This window comes from Coregonus clupeaformis, unplaced genomic scaffold, assembly GCF_020615455.1.
Source record: "Coregonus clupeaformis isolate EN_2021a unplaced genomic scaffold, ASM2061545v1 scaf0137, whole genome shotgun sequence".
In the NCBI taxonomy this organism is placed as follows: Eukaryota; Metazoa; Chordata; class Actinopteri; order Salmoniformes; family Salmonidae; genus Coregonus; species Coregonus clupeaformis.
The window spans coordinates 362,975-378,268 of NW_025533592.1; the positions used below are offsets into that span (position 1 = coordinate 362,975).

Below are 15,294 nucleotides of genomic sequence, written 5' to 3' on the forward strand. Positions count from 1 at the left end.
AATATGATATTTGTCACAAAAAAAATCTGGATATTCTTATCTGCCCTTTTCTCTGATGTAGCTGCAGCGGATGTAGCTTTTTCCTTTAACAAAAAAATAACTTCCGTGTGTAGGAAGCATCAATTGCCAATTAAATGACTGGGTGTAACAACTTCAAATGTGTTAATCTACAATATATTATTAGACATTTCAACGTTTGAACTATATATCTAAGGCTTGCGAATATAACATCGCAGTCGGAATAATTTTGGTTATTAAGTCAAGAGCGAGCAAAGAACGCTGAGCAAACTTGCTAGCTTGCCTGACCTAGGTAAAATGAGTTTTATATTGGATATTCGGTGGATGTTCGGGTTTTCTCTCATCAATAGCTATTGAACCAAGCAAGCCATGTCTATGAAGATTATATATTCTGAATCGGGAGGATGGAGAAAATCCACAGTTTATTTCTTTAAATGATTTTTTATGTTTATTCCTTTCAATCTTCAATATCTCTTACACAAAGCATGCCATGACTATAACAATTATATATTCTGAATCAGGGGAGGATGGGAAAAAGTCCACTGCTTTTTTGTTGTTGTTGCTTTCAATCTTCATCTTTGTTTTTGTTTGAAATTATATTTTGTATAAATAACTTCTGGGATTGTCTCTTTCAGCCTTAAATACATCTTTCAGTGATTTTTGAACCTTTACTGTTGAAAAGTGATATCCTAAGTATAAATTCAGTAAAGTACACACACTAAAGGGTTTTCAGCAAAATTGTGTTTTTTAGACACAACTGCAAAGTTCAAGGAGTAGGGCATTCAAGGAGTTAGTCTGATGGGAAGTTGTGATGTCATCGGCCTCCCCCTTGTTTGATGAACAATAGAGGAGCAATAGAGAACAAAAGAGGAAAGGATCATGACTTAACTGGACCACCTGTTGAGATGTGCCTTTTGTTAAGTAAATCAGATGTTAAATGAGGTGAAAAGGAGACTGGAGAGCCACTTTAAAGTGTTAAAGAGCAGGTTGTTGGGGTGGGAGGAGGAGGGTGATTAGTGGACTGACCCATTCACTCTAGCTGCTACACCACATGCAGTGATTAGGTCCATCTGCAAATCATCATTTAGAACCAGAGAGTGAGGAAAAGTGTGTGTGGGGGTGTGAGAGAGAGAGTTATAGAACCCATTGCCCTTTATGGTTGTGAGGTCTGGGGTCCGCACACCAACCAATAATTCACAAAATGGGACAAACACCAAATTGAGACTCTGCATGCAAAATTCTGCAAAAATATCCTCAAACCTTCCATAACAAAGCCATCACCTACAGAGAAATGAACCTGGAGGATATAATAAAACATATGCCATTTAGCAGACGCTTTTATCCAAAGCGACTTACAGTCATGTGCGCATACATTTTTACATATGGGTGGTCCCGGGGATCGAACCCACTACCCTGGCGTTACAAGCGCCATGCTCTACCAATTGAGCTACAGAGGACCACAAGAGAAGAGCCCCCTAAGCAAGCTGGTCCTGGGGCTCTGTTCACAAACACAAAACAGACCCCACATAGCCCCAGAACAGCAACACAATTAGACCAAAACAAAAAGAGAATTATTTGACACATTGGAAGAATACCTGACCACTGTGACTGACCCAAACTTAAGGAAAGCTTTGACTATGTACAGACTCAGTGAGCATAGCCGTGCTATTGAGAAAGGCCGCCGTAGGCAGACCTGGCTCTCAAGAGAAGACAGGCTATGTGCACACTGCCCACAAAATGAGGTGGAAACTGAGCTGCACTTCCTAACCTCCTGCCAAATGTATGACCATATTAGAGACACACATTTCCCTCAGATTACACAGACCTGTTGCCACAAGAAAAGGGCAACCAACACCATTGTAAATACAACCCATATTTATGTTTATTTATTTTCCCATTTGTACTTTAACTATTTGCTCATTGTTACAACACTGTATATATACATAATATGACATTTGACATATGACATATTCTTTTGGAACTTCTGAGTGAAATGTTTACTGTTAATATTTATTGTTTATTTCACTTTTGTTTACAATCTACTTCACTTGCATTGGCAATGTTAACATATGTTTCCCATGCCAATAAAGCCATTCACCCTCTAAATGGCACACATACACAATCCATGTCTCAATTGTCTAAAGGCTTAAAAATCCTTCTTTAACCCTCTCCTCCCCTTCATCTACACTGATTTAAGTGAATTTAACAAGTGACATCAATAAGGGATCATACCTTTCACCTGGTCAGTCTATGTCATGGAAAGAGCAGGTGTTCCTAATGTTTTATACACTCAGTGTACATGATAAAGTGGGGGAATCCTTGTGCTGTGTGTGTGCTTGAATGCATGCCTTCCCCAGTTGCATTACACTCCATTGGCTACGTGTAGAGGAAGGGAACGGATTCCAAACTCTCTTCTTTCTCTCCTTCTGAACCAATAGCTTTGTATGGGGGGTAGTTTACATTTTAGTCATTTAGCAGATGCTCTTATCCAGAGTGCATATATATTTTTTTATACTGGCCCCTCATGGGAATCAAACCCACAACCCTGGCGTTGCAAACGCCATGCTCTACCAACTGAGCTACATCCCTGCCGGCCATTCCCTCCCCTACCCTGGACGACGCTGGGCCAATTGTGCGCCGCCCCATGGGTCTCCCGGTCGTGGCCGGCTACGACAGAGGCTGGATTCGAACCATGATCTCTAGTGGCACAGCTAGCACTGCGATGCAGTGCCTTAGACCACTGCGCCACTTGGGAGTAGTTATGGCCAGAGCAGTTATGTATTGGGTCCCTCAGTCTATGATATTACAGTTTAATTTCTAAGTTATGTGAAGTGTCACGAAGAATTGCTGGTTATGAAGGAAAGATAATAAGAAGTCATCACTTACAGTGTTAACACAATCACTACTTCTGTTACCTGTGTGTTGAAAGCTGCTTGTCCTTGGTATGGGGCAGCCCTGAACAGTACTGGCCCTGTCCTCTCATTAGTTTCTGGGTCTGTAGTGCTCTGCTGAGTGATGAGCATTCAGAGGCACAATCAACTATCCACACACACAACAAATATCCCTGGTTAAAATACTTACAAACTTTGAAGGAGAAACTATGGTGTAGGTTCTGCTTTAGAACAGAAGGCCCTGGATCTTCGAATCAAATTTTATTGGCCACATGCGCCGAATACAACAGGTGCAGACATTACAGTGAAATGCTTACTTACAGCCCTTAACCAACAGTGCATTTATTTTTAATAAAAAAGTAAAATAAAACAATAACAAAAAAGTGTTGAGAAAAAAAGAGCAGATGTAAAATAAAATAACAGTAGGGAGGCTATATATACAGCGGGGTACCGGTGCAGAGTCAATGTGCGGGGGCACCGGCTAGTTGAGGTAGTTGAAGTAATATGTACATGTGGGTAGAGTTAAAGTGACTATGCATAAATAATTAACAGAGTAGCAGCAGCGTAAAAATAGTCCGGGTAGCCAGGATTAGCTGTTCAGGAGTCTTATGGCTTGGGGGTAGAAGCTGCTGAGAAGTCTTTTGGACCTAGACTTGGCACTCCGATACTGCTTGCCGTGCGGTAGCAGAGAGAACAATCTATGACTAGGGTGGCTGGAGTCTTTGACAATTTTTAGGGCCTTCTTCTGACACTGCCTGGTATAGAGGTCCTGGATGGCAGGAAGCTTGACCCAGTGATGTACTGGGCCGTACGCACTACCCTCTGTAGTGCCTTGCGGTCGGAGGCCAAGCAGTTGCCATACCAGGCGGTGATGCAACCAGTCAGGATGCTCTCGATGTTGCAGCTGTAGAATGTTTTGAGGATCTGAGGACCCATGCCAAATCTTTTCAGTCTCCTGAGGGGGAATAGGCTTTGTCGTGCCCTCTTCACGACTGTCTTGGTGTGTTTGGACCATGATAGTTTGTTGGTGATGTGGACACCAAGGAACTTGATGCTCTCAACCTGTTCCACTACAGCCCGTTGATGAGAATGGGGGCGTGCTCAGTCCTCTTTTTTTTCCTGTAGTCCACAATCATCTCCTTTGTCTTGGTCACGTTGAGGGAGAGGTTGTTATCCTGGTACCACACGGCCAGGTCTCTGACCTCCTCCCTATAGGCTGTCTCATCGTTGTCGGTGATCAGGCCTACCACTGTTGTGTCGTCGGCAAACTTAATGATGGTGTTGGAGTCGTGCCTGGCCATGCAGTCATGGGTGAACAGGGAGTACAGGAGGGGACTGAGCACGCACCCCTGAGGGGCCCCTGTGTTGAGGATCAGTGTGGCAGATGTGTTGTTACCTACCCTTACCACCTGGGGGCGGCCCATCAGGAAGTCCAGGATCCAGTTGCAGAGGGAGGTGTTTAGTCCCAGGATCCTTAGCTTAGTGATGAGCTTTGAGGGCACTATGGTGTTGAATGCTGAGCTGTAGTCAATGAATAGCATTCTCACGTAGGTGTTCCTCTTGTCCAGGTGGGAAAGGGCAGTGTGGAGTGCAATAGAGATTGCATCATCTGTGGATCTGTTGGGGCGGTATGCAAATTGGAGTGGGTCTAGGGTTTCTGGGATAATGGTGTTGATGTGAGCCATGACCAGCCTTTCAAAGCACTTCATGGCTACAGACGTCAGTGCTACGGGTCGGTAGTCATTTAGGCAGGTTATCTTAGTGTCCTTGGGCACGGGGACTATGGTGGTCTGCTTGAAACATGTTGGTATCTTGTGACTGTGGTCCATAAAACCGGAGTGGATTAACCCAAGCTAACCCTTCATCATATGTTGTGTGTGTGTGGGCGTGTACGTGCGTGTGTGCATATGTGTGCGTGAGTGCCTGCACGTGCATCTGTGTGTGTGTGTGTGTGGGGGGGATGCAAAGAAGCCCACTAGACAGTTATCAAGCTGTAGTGATGGATGTCCAATAAGCAGAATCCCAGCAGCTCAATAAAGACTATAGAGCACAGCCATTAAGTGCAGTATCATTTTCATAGTCATGGTGCGCTTTGTGTAAGAGCTATTGAAGATTGAAAGCCCCCCCAATAAAAAAATATATAATTTTCATAGACATGGCACGCTTTGTACAAGAGCTATTGAAGATTGAAAGCTGGAAGAATTATAAATAAATAAAATAATTTAAAAAGCTGTGGATTTTTGTCCATCCTCCCCTGATTCAGAATATCACATTTTCAAAGTGATGGCACGCTTTGTGTAAGAGCTATTGAAAATTGAAATCAGAAATCGTATTTATTAATTAATTTTTCACACACAAAAAAAAGTGTGGGTTGTTCTCCATCCACCCCTGATTTAGAATATACCATCTTCATAGTCATGGCATGCAGTGGTGTGTGTAGTGATGCCTGGAGAAGTGGGTATACTCGAATTACAAACGTCCCTCACAGTGAAGGAAAGGTGCCCGGTGTGAAAAATTCTATGAGAAACAGTGACGTACACTCTGAATTACCTAAAATTATAAATCCCCAAAAAGGGGTCTTTCACAGTCAGGCCAACCCAAGCTGTAATGTGCAAGTAGACTAATATTAGGCCTACCATTGAAACAGATAAATGTAATTTAAAAAAATCACGTTTCAGATTCTTCCTCATTTTTCCAGGTTTTCCCTCTCAAAGTCGCACTTTTTTACAACCAAATTGTATGTTCTAAGTCCATAACAATGCTTAAATCACATCAGGAGACCACTTTTGAGGTTTGGGAAAATCTAAGTGTAGTTACCCTTTAATTCAAGTGTGCAGGCACCTAGCACTGTTGTTTGGTTAGCAGTGTTTCTGTAGCACATGAGTTGGAGTTTGCTAAATAAATGGCTAGGCTTCTGGATTGATGCAAATAATCATGATATCATTATGACAGGTAGGCATAGGCTACTTTGTAACTACTGTAGTTAACATTTAATAGAGAAGGTTTTTGGGAAAGCCTTTCCATCTACCAGAAGATGGTTAGGCCTATCATTAGCATCACTATATTTGTTCTATTCCTTAATAAACCTGGACGTTTCACTTCATATGAGGCATGTCTTACCTTACTTGAAAGTAGCCTATGGACAAAATCCCACCATAGAAACATTGAGGAAATTATTTTTTATAAAGACTTACTCATATGCTTTCTCCTGTTCTATTGATTTTCTTTCAACTTTCTTTCATTGTCTAGCAGCCAAAGGTATTATCCTATTCATATTAACCCATGATAGCATATTTAAATCCGCCCTCTTTCTACATTTCTAATGGATATTTCCATCTCTGTCCATGAAACCCGGTGCTTATTATAGAACAGTGTTTTCCCGCAAATTACATTTTGGAACACTCACGCAAAGGCCTACTGCCGTCTGTACATTGCTGCACCTAAAATGTGAAGAAATAATAGTTTATCAACATTTTAGGCTAAACATTCTCGTCTGTTCCATCAGACTTATAAATTGAAACGGAGGATACCTCCACTACACTACTTTGGTACGTATCAGTGGGGATTAAGAAGTGAGTATACGCAATGCCCACAGAAAAATAAGTGGGTATTTGACATATACCTGCCTATATCCTCAACTACACCACTGATGGCATGATTGGTTATAGCTAGACGAGAGAAAACCCGAATATCCAATATAAAACTAATTTTGCTTTGGTGCTACACCTGCTCTGCCTAGCCTGGTCAACGGTTCCTGTGTTGACATTATTCATCAACAACTTGCAATAATGACAAAGGTGGAGTAAGCTCTTTTAACGTCACGATGAAGTATCTGGTACTTGTGGCCTTTTTGGGTCCTTGTTGGGTCAATTGTGCGATTAAATCAAGGGCCACTGAGGAAGTAACACGGGAAAATGACACAGAGTTCGGTGAGTAACGTTAGCTAGTGGCAAGTTAGTTCTCAGACATGTTCTGCTACAGTAGCAAGTTGTCAGAGTCAAATGTATGCAAATTAGGCTGTTAACTACATCTTCACTTGCTAAAGTTTGACGAGTAGTGTTCTCTAGATAGCTGGCTAGTTAACTAACAAACGAGTTAACTAGCTTTAATGTTGTTAACGAGTAAGATAGTCTTCGGGGACTTAGTACCTAGCTAGAATGTCTGGTATTCAGCATCATAGTAACGTTACTGTGCATCATGCTGTGTGTGTTCAAATGAATCAAGACAGAGTGGCTATTCCTTTTCCAGTGGTGCCAGAGCAGTGTTCTTCAATCCTAGTCTTATCACATCTACTGATTCAACTAAGGTATTTTATGTTAGTTAACTAGCTACAAATGTATGGCACTGGCAGGGCTGGAACAAATACCTGCACGACCTGTGGGTCCCCAGGACCAGGATTGAAGAATGCTGTCTTGGAGGATCAAGGTTTTTGTTCCCAAACTAGTCTAGCACTAATAGCTTGATCATTCTGAAGATCGCAATTCAATGTTTCACATAACCTGTAGTGATGTGCTGGAACGACAAACGTGTACGCACTAACGTTGGCTTTCCAGTGTTGGCCACCCCTGAAATAATGTTGCCCTGTGGATTTAAACACACAGGTAACAAAGCAATAGCAGAGATAGGCCATGAAGGCTAATCATGGCTACATAATAGCTAGATACTGATTTTCCCAGAGGTTGAGCTTGTAATGTTTTGACAACTGATTGATTTGTTAAATCAAGATAGGTATTTAGGTCTATAGGCCTATAGCTTGAAATTATGTCACAGGCTGAGGATGCCAGGGAATTTGCCTTCAATTAAGTACCTAGTTAAAATTTCAACCATGCTCAAGTTGTTTTAATTAGGAAAGTGTGACGCTCTGACTAGCACCACAAAGACAGTGTTGACAATCTATTTGTAGGCTGTATGGAGTGTGTGTCATTAAGGGCTCTCCACAGTGAATTTCACAGTCTACACAAACGGAGCGTCGTTTGGGTCGCGTTCCAAAAAATTCAGCCGCTCAAAAGTATGTAGAGAGCTATGCAAACGAACCTCCTTCGGATCCGTTTGGTAGACTGTGTAGAGCCCTTTAGACAGGACAGAACTAGCTACATGACAGCTTTCAAGAGGAAGTGACAAACTTCCGTTTTGGCTGTTTTATGCCTCAGAAAGATTCATGGTAAAACATATTTTAGGCAACTCTAACTGTTACTTAGTGCTGCATCAAGCCCATATTATTTGCCACAGAGCGAGTAGCGTATAGGCTACTGTAGTGGTCGCTAACAATGAACCAGAGTTTTGTTCCATCCCAGCACTAACACATCTGATTCAGCTAATCAGGAAGGCCATGATTGATACATTAATCAGATGTGTTAGTGCTGGGTTAGAACCAAAGCCTGCACATTTGAAGCTCTTCAGGACAAGGGTTGGTGACCACTGTACGGTTACTGTACCAATTATATTGTATGTTGCCAGTTTCTCTATATTGGTGTTACATTGAGGGAGTTCAGTTATGCCTGGCTGTGTGTATGTATGTAGGTATGTGTATATACACTGCTCAAAAAAATTAAGGGAACACTAAAATAACACATCCTAGATCTGAATGAATGAAATAATCTTATTAAATACTTTTTTCTTTACATAGTTGAATGTGCTGACAACAAAATCACACAAAAATTATCAATGGAAATCAAATTTATCAACCCATGGAGGTCTGGATTTGGAGTCACCCTCAAAATTAAAGTGGAAAACCACACTACAGGGTGATCCAACTTTGATGTAATGTCCTTAAAACAAGTCAAAATGAGGCTCAGTAGTGTGTGTGGCCTCCACGTGCCTGTATGACCTCCCTACAACGCCTGGGCATGCTCCTGATGAGGTGGCGGATGGTCTCCTGAGGGATCTTCTCTCAGACCTGGACTAAAGCATCCGCCAACTCATGGACAGTCTGTGGCGTTGGTGGATGGAGCGATACATGATGTCCCAGATGTGCTCAATTGGATTCAGGTCTGGGGAACGGGCGGGCCAGTCCATAGCATCAATGCCTTCCTCTTGCAGGAACTGCTGACACACTCCAGCCACATCAGGTCTAGCATTGTCTTGCATTAGGAGGAACCCAGGGCCAACCGCACCAGCATATGGTCTCACAAGGGGTCTGAGGATCTCATCTCGGTACCTAATGGCAGTCAGGCTACCTCTGGCGAGCACATGGAGGGCTGTGTGGCCCCCCAAAGAAATGCCACCCCACACCATGACTGACCCACCGCCAAACCGGTCATGCTGGAGGATGTTGCAGGCAGCAGAACGGTCTCCACGGCGTCTCCAGACTCTGTCACGTCTGTCACATGTGCTCAGTGTGAACCTGCTTTCATCTGTGAAGAGCACAGGGCGCCAGTGGCGAATTTGCCAATCTTGGTGTTCTCTGGCAAATGCCAAACGTCCTGCACGGTGTTGGGCTGTAAGCACAACCCCCACCTGTGGATGTCGGGCCCTCATACCACCCTCATGGAGTCTGTTTCTGACTGTTTGAGCAGACACATGCACATTTGTGGCCTGCTGGAGGTCATTTTGCAGGGCTCTGGCAGTGCTCCTCCTGCTCCTCCTTGCACAAAGGTGGAGGTAGCAGTCCTGCTGCTGGGTTGTTGCCCTCCTACGGCCTCCTCCACGTCTCCTGTTGTACTGGCCTGTCTCCTGGTAGCGCCTCCATGCTCTGGACACTACGCTGACAGACACAGCAAACCTTCTTGCCACAGCTCGCATTGATGTGCCATCCTGGATGAGCTGCGCTACCTGAGCCACTTGTGTGGGTTGTAGACTCCGTCTCATGCTACCACTAGAGTGAAAGCACCGCCAGCATTCAAAAGTGACCAAAACATCAGCCAGGAAGCATAGGAACTGAGAAGTGGTCTGTGGTCACCACCTGCAAAACCAGTCCTTTATTGGGGGTATCTTGCTAATTGCCTATAATTTCCATCTGTTGTCTATTCCATTTGCACAACAGCATGTGCAATTTATTGTCAATCAGTGTTGCTTCCTAAGTGGACAGTTTGATTTCACAGAAGTGTGATTGACTTGGAGTTACATTGTGTTGTTTAAGTGTTCCCTTTATTTTTTTGAGCAGTGTGTATATACACACACTACCGTTCAAAAGTTTGGGGTCACTTAGACATTTCCTTGTTTTTGAAAGAAAAGCATTTTCTTGGTCCACAACTGAGCAAGAGGACAAATACATTAGTGTCTAGTTTGAGAAACAGATGCCTCACAGGTCCTCAACTGGCAGCTTCATTAAATAGTACCCGCAAAACACCAGTTTCAACGTCAACAGTGAAGAGGCGACTCCGGGATGCTGACCTAGGCACAGTTGCAAAGACAAAGTCCAGTGTCTGTGTTCTTTTGCCCATCTTAATCTTTTATTTTTATTGGCCAGTCTGAGATGGCTTTTTCTTTGCAACTCTGCCTAGGTCAGCATCCCTGAGTCGTCTCTTCACTGTTGACGTTGAGACTGGTGTTTTGCGGGTACTATTTAATGAAGCTGCCAGTTGAGGACCTGTGAGGCATCTGTTTCTCAAACTAGACACTAATGTATTTGTCCTCTTGCTCAGTTGTGCACCGGGGCCTCCCACTCCTCTTTCTATTCTGGTTAGAGCCAGTTTGCGCTGTTCTGTGAAGAGAGTGGTACACAGCGTTGTACGAGATCTTCAGTTTCTTGGCAATTTCTCGCATGGAATAGCCTTCATTTCTCAGAACAAGAATAGACTGACAAGTTTCAGAAGAAAGTTATTTGTTTCTGGCCATTTTGAGCCTGTAATCGAACCCACAATTGCTGATGCTCCAGATACTCAACTAGTCTCAAGAAGGCCAGTTATATTGCTTCTTTAATCAGCACAACATTTTTCAGCTGTGCTAACATAATTGCAAAAGGGTTTTCTAATGATCAATTAGCCTTTTAAAATGATAAACTTGGATTAGCAAACACAACGTGCCATTGGAACACAGGACTGATGGTTGCTGATAATGGGCCTCTGTACGCCTATGTAGATATTCCATTAAAAATAAGACGTTTCTAGCTACAATAGCCATTTACAACATGAACAATGTCTACACTGTATTCCTGATCAATTTGATGTTATTTTAATGGACAAAAAATTAGCTTTTCTTTCGAAAACAAGGATATTTCTAAGTGACCCCAAACTTTTGAACGGTAGTGTATATATACTACCAGTCAAAAGTTTGGACACACCTACTCATTTAAGGGTTTTTATTTATTTGTGTCTATTTTTTACATTGTAGAATAATAGTGAAGACATCAAAACTATGAAATAACACATATGGAATCATGTAGTAAACAAAAAAGTGTTAAACAAATCAAAATATATTTAATATTTGAGATTCTTCAAATTGCCACCCTTTGCCTTGATGACAGCTTTGCACACTCTTGGCATTCCCTCAACCAGCTTCACCTGGAATGCTTTTCCAACGATCTTGAATGAGTTCCCACATATGCTGAGCACTTGTTGGCTGCTTTTCCTACACTCTGCGGTCCGACTCATCCCAAACCATCTCAATTGGGTTGAGGTCAGGGGATTGCGGAGGCCAGGTCATCTGATGCAGCACTCCATCACTCTCCTTCTTGGTAAAACAGCCCTTACAAAGCCTGGAGGTGTGTTGGGTCATTGTGCTATTGAAAAACAAATGATAGTCCCACTATGCCCAAACCAGATGGGATGGCGTATCGATGTAGAATGCTGTGGTAGCCATGCTGGTTAAGTGTGCCTTGAATTCTAAATAAATCACAGACCGTGTCACCAGCAAAGCACCCCCACATCCCCACACCATAACACCACCTCCTCCATGCTTTACGGTGGGATATACACATGCAGAGATCATCCATTCACCCACACCGTGTCTCACAAAGACACACAGCGGTTGGAACCAAAAATCTCAAATTTGGACTCCAGACCAAAGGACACATTTCCACCGGTCGTATGTCCATTGCTCGTGTTTCTTGGCCCAAGCAGGTATTTTCTTCTTATTGGTGTCCTTTAGTAGTGGTTTCTTTGCAGCAATTCAACCATGAACGTCTGATTCACACAGTCCCCTCTGAACAGTTGATGTTGAGATGTTACTGGAACTCTGTGAAGCATTTATTTGGGCTGCAATTTCTGAAACTGGTAACTCTAATGAACTTATCCTCTGCTTCAGAGGTAACTCTGGGTCTTCCATTCCTGTGGCGGTCCTCATGAGAGCCAGTTTCATCATAGTGCTTGATGGTTTTTGCGACTGCACTTTAAGAAACTTAAAAAGTTCTTGTAATTTTCCGTATTGACTGACCTTCATGTCTTAAATTAATGATGGACTGTCATTTCTCTTTGCTTATTTGAGCTGTTCTTGACATAATATGTACTTGGTATTTTACCAAATAGGGCTATCTTCTGTATACCTTGTCACAACACAACTGATTTGCTCAAACGCATTGAGAAGGAAAGAAATTCCACAAATTAACTTTTAAGAAGGCACAGCTGTTGAGAGAATGCCAAAAGTGTGCAAAGCTGTCATCAAGGCAAAGGATGGCTATTTGAAGAATCTCAAATATAAAATATATTTTGATTTGTTTAACACTTTTTTGGTTACTGCATGATTCCATATGTGTTATTTCATAGTTTTGATGTCTTCACTATTATTCGACAATGTAAAAAATAGTAAAAATAAAGAAAAACCCTTGAATGAGTAGGTGTGTCCAAACTTTTGACTGGTAGTGTATATATAGTACCAGTCAAAAGTGCCATGCTCTACCAACTGAGCTACAGAGGACTGGCCCTCTCACTTTCCTCATATGACTCTTCCCTTCTTCCAGAAGCTCTGAGCTTGTTGCTGTCCGACTTTGAGGTGCTGCCCGTGTCCGGCCTCCAGCAGCACTCGCTCAGGAAGAGGGACGTCCACACAGAGTCCCACCTGGAGCGCATGGTCAGCTTCAATGCCCTCAAGAGGTAGGTGGCACGAAGTCTCCTATATGGGACTTTCACATCGTAAGCTCTGGATAAGAGCGTCTGCTAAATGACTCAAATGTAAGGGCAAAACGGCAAAGACTCCATTCTACTCAATGGGGCTCTCCCACCCACTCACGTAACATTCAAAACCAAGCAAAAAAAGTTGAGATGTTCAATGGTTTTGTATCATTCTGATGCAGCCCAGTGCTTGGAAAGATCATATGACATTAGGGGTTGGAAAAATAGATTAGCGCTGTCTCAATTATCTGTTACTTTTCTCAGAGGTTCTAGTCCTCCCTGCTAGGTTCTACTCCTATGTGTTTTTACATTGTTACTGGAATGGCTTTTTATCATTACAATGGCCTAATGACTAGATTGCATTTATCTTCATGGGATTTTCAGTGCTTTTGTGCAATTGAAACAGACCATTGACAAAGTTAACATTTGTCTGTATCCTCAATAAACCAGAATATGTACGCTACCGTTCAAAAGTTTGGAGAAATGTCCTTGTTTTCCATGAAAACATACATGAAATGAGTTTGAATAGGAAATATAGCAAAATGAATAGTAAATGTAGTCATTGACAAGGTTAGAAATAATGATTTTTAATTGAAATAAGAATCCTCCATTTGCAGCAATTACAGCCTTGCAGACCTTTGGCATTCTAGTTGTCAATTTGTTGAGGTAATCTGAAGAGATTTCACCCCATGCTTCCTGAAGCACCTCCCACAAGTTGGCGTGGCTTGATGGGCACTTCTTACGTACCATACGGTCAAGCTGCTCCCACAACAGCTCAATAGGGTTGAGATCCGGTGACCGTGCTGGCCACTCCATTATAGACAGAATAACAGCTGACTGCTTCTTCCCTAAATAGTTATTGCATAGTTTGGAGCTGTGCTTTCGGTCATTGTCCTGTTGTAGGAGGAAATTGGCTCCAATCAAGTGCCGTCCACAGGTTATGGTATGGCGTTGCCAAATGGAGTGAAAGCCTTCCTTCTTCAAGTTCCCTTTTACCCTGTACAAATCTCCCACTTTACCACCACCAAAGCACCCCCAGACCATCACATTGCCTCCACCATGCTTGACAGATGGCATCAAGCACTCCTCCAGCATCTTTTCATTTGGTCTGCGTCTCACAAATGTTCTTCTTTGTGATCCGAACACCTCAAACTTCAATTAGTCTGTCCATAACACTTTTTTCCAATCTTCCTCTGTCCAGTGTCTGTGTTCTTTTGCCCATCTTAATCTTTTATTTTTATTGGCCAGTCTGAGATATGGCTTTTTCTTTGCAACTCTGTCAGCATCCCGGAGTCGCCTCTTCACTGTTGACGTTGAGACTGGTGTTTTGCGGGTACTATTTAATGAAGCTGCCAGTTGAGGACCTGTGAGGCGTCTGTTTCTCAAACTAGACACTCTAATGTATTTGTCCTCTTGATCAGTTGTGGACAAGGGCCTCCCACTCCTCTTTCTATTCTGGTTAGAGACAGTTTACGCTGTTTTGTGAAGTGAGTAGTACACAGCGTTGTACGAGATCTTCAGTTTCTTGGCAATTTCTTGCATGGAATAGCCTTCATTTCTCAGAACAAGAATAGACTGACGAGTTTCAGAAGAAAGTTATTTGTTTCTGGCCATTTTGAGCCTGTAATCGAACCCACAATTGCTGATGCTCCAGATACTCAACTAGTTTCAAGAAGGCCAGTTTTATTGCTTCTTTAATCAGCACAACATTTTTCAACTGTGCTAACATAATTGCAAAAGGGTTTTCTAATGATCAATTTGCCTTTTAAAATGATAAACTTGGATTAGCAAACACAATGTGCCATTGGAACACAGGACTGATGGTTGCTGATAATGAGCTTGAAATGGTTGCTGAAAATTGCTTTTCTTTTCAAAAACAAGGAAATGTCTAAGTGACCCCCAAAAGTTTGAACGGTAGTGTACATTTCTCATGTTTCTTACCATCAAACTGTAATTTATGTTTTTCGCAGACATTTTAAGCTTTACTTGACAACTAACACAGGCCTGTTTACTGAGGACTTCAAAGCTGTGTTTGTAGATGAGCAAGGGAAGGAAGACCGCCATGACGTTCAGCTGCAGAACTACTTTACTGGACATCTTGTAGGTGAGTCAGGAGGGTATTTGTTTGGTTGGTTTTATATGGAATATTGATATGGAGGTGTTTGCACTTGTGTGTCAGTTTGTGTGTGTGCTTCCGTTTCAGTGTGGGTGAGTGTGTGTGTGAGTACTGAGAAGAATACCTTAAAATCGTGTGTGTGTGTGTGTAGGCGAGGAGCACTCCCGTGTTCAGGCACACATAGACGGGGACGAGTTCTCTGCCCACATCCTTACAGAGGAGACGGAGTACAACGTAGAGGTAAATCCCAAAACAGGAGCCCTGCTTTAAAGTTTAAAGCAGG

General features: G+C 42.6%; 1 protein-coding gene across 1 annotated transcript in view; it reads left to right on the plus strand.

Annotated features, from left to right (window-relative positions):
- Positions 1-6,655: 6,655 nt before the first annotated feature.
- Positions 6,656-15,294, plus strand: part of LOC121539398 (disintegrin and metalloproteinase domain-containing protein 17) — a 37,635-nt gene continuing 28,996 nt past the window's right edge. Inside the window, exons 1-4 of the mRNA XM_041847874.1 lie at positions 6,656-6,838; positions 12,745-12,877; positions 14,866-14,999; positions 15,163-15,251. Of these exons, the coding sequence (XP_041703808.1) occupies positions 6,733-6,838; positions 12,745-12,877; positions 14,866-14,999; positions 15,163-15,251 (462 nt within the window). The 5' untranslated portion in view covers positions 6,656-6,732. The remainder of the gene's footprint in view (positions 6,839-12,744; positions 12,878-14,865; positions 15,000-15,162; positions 15,252-15,294) is intronic.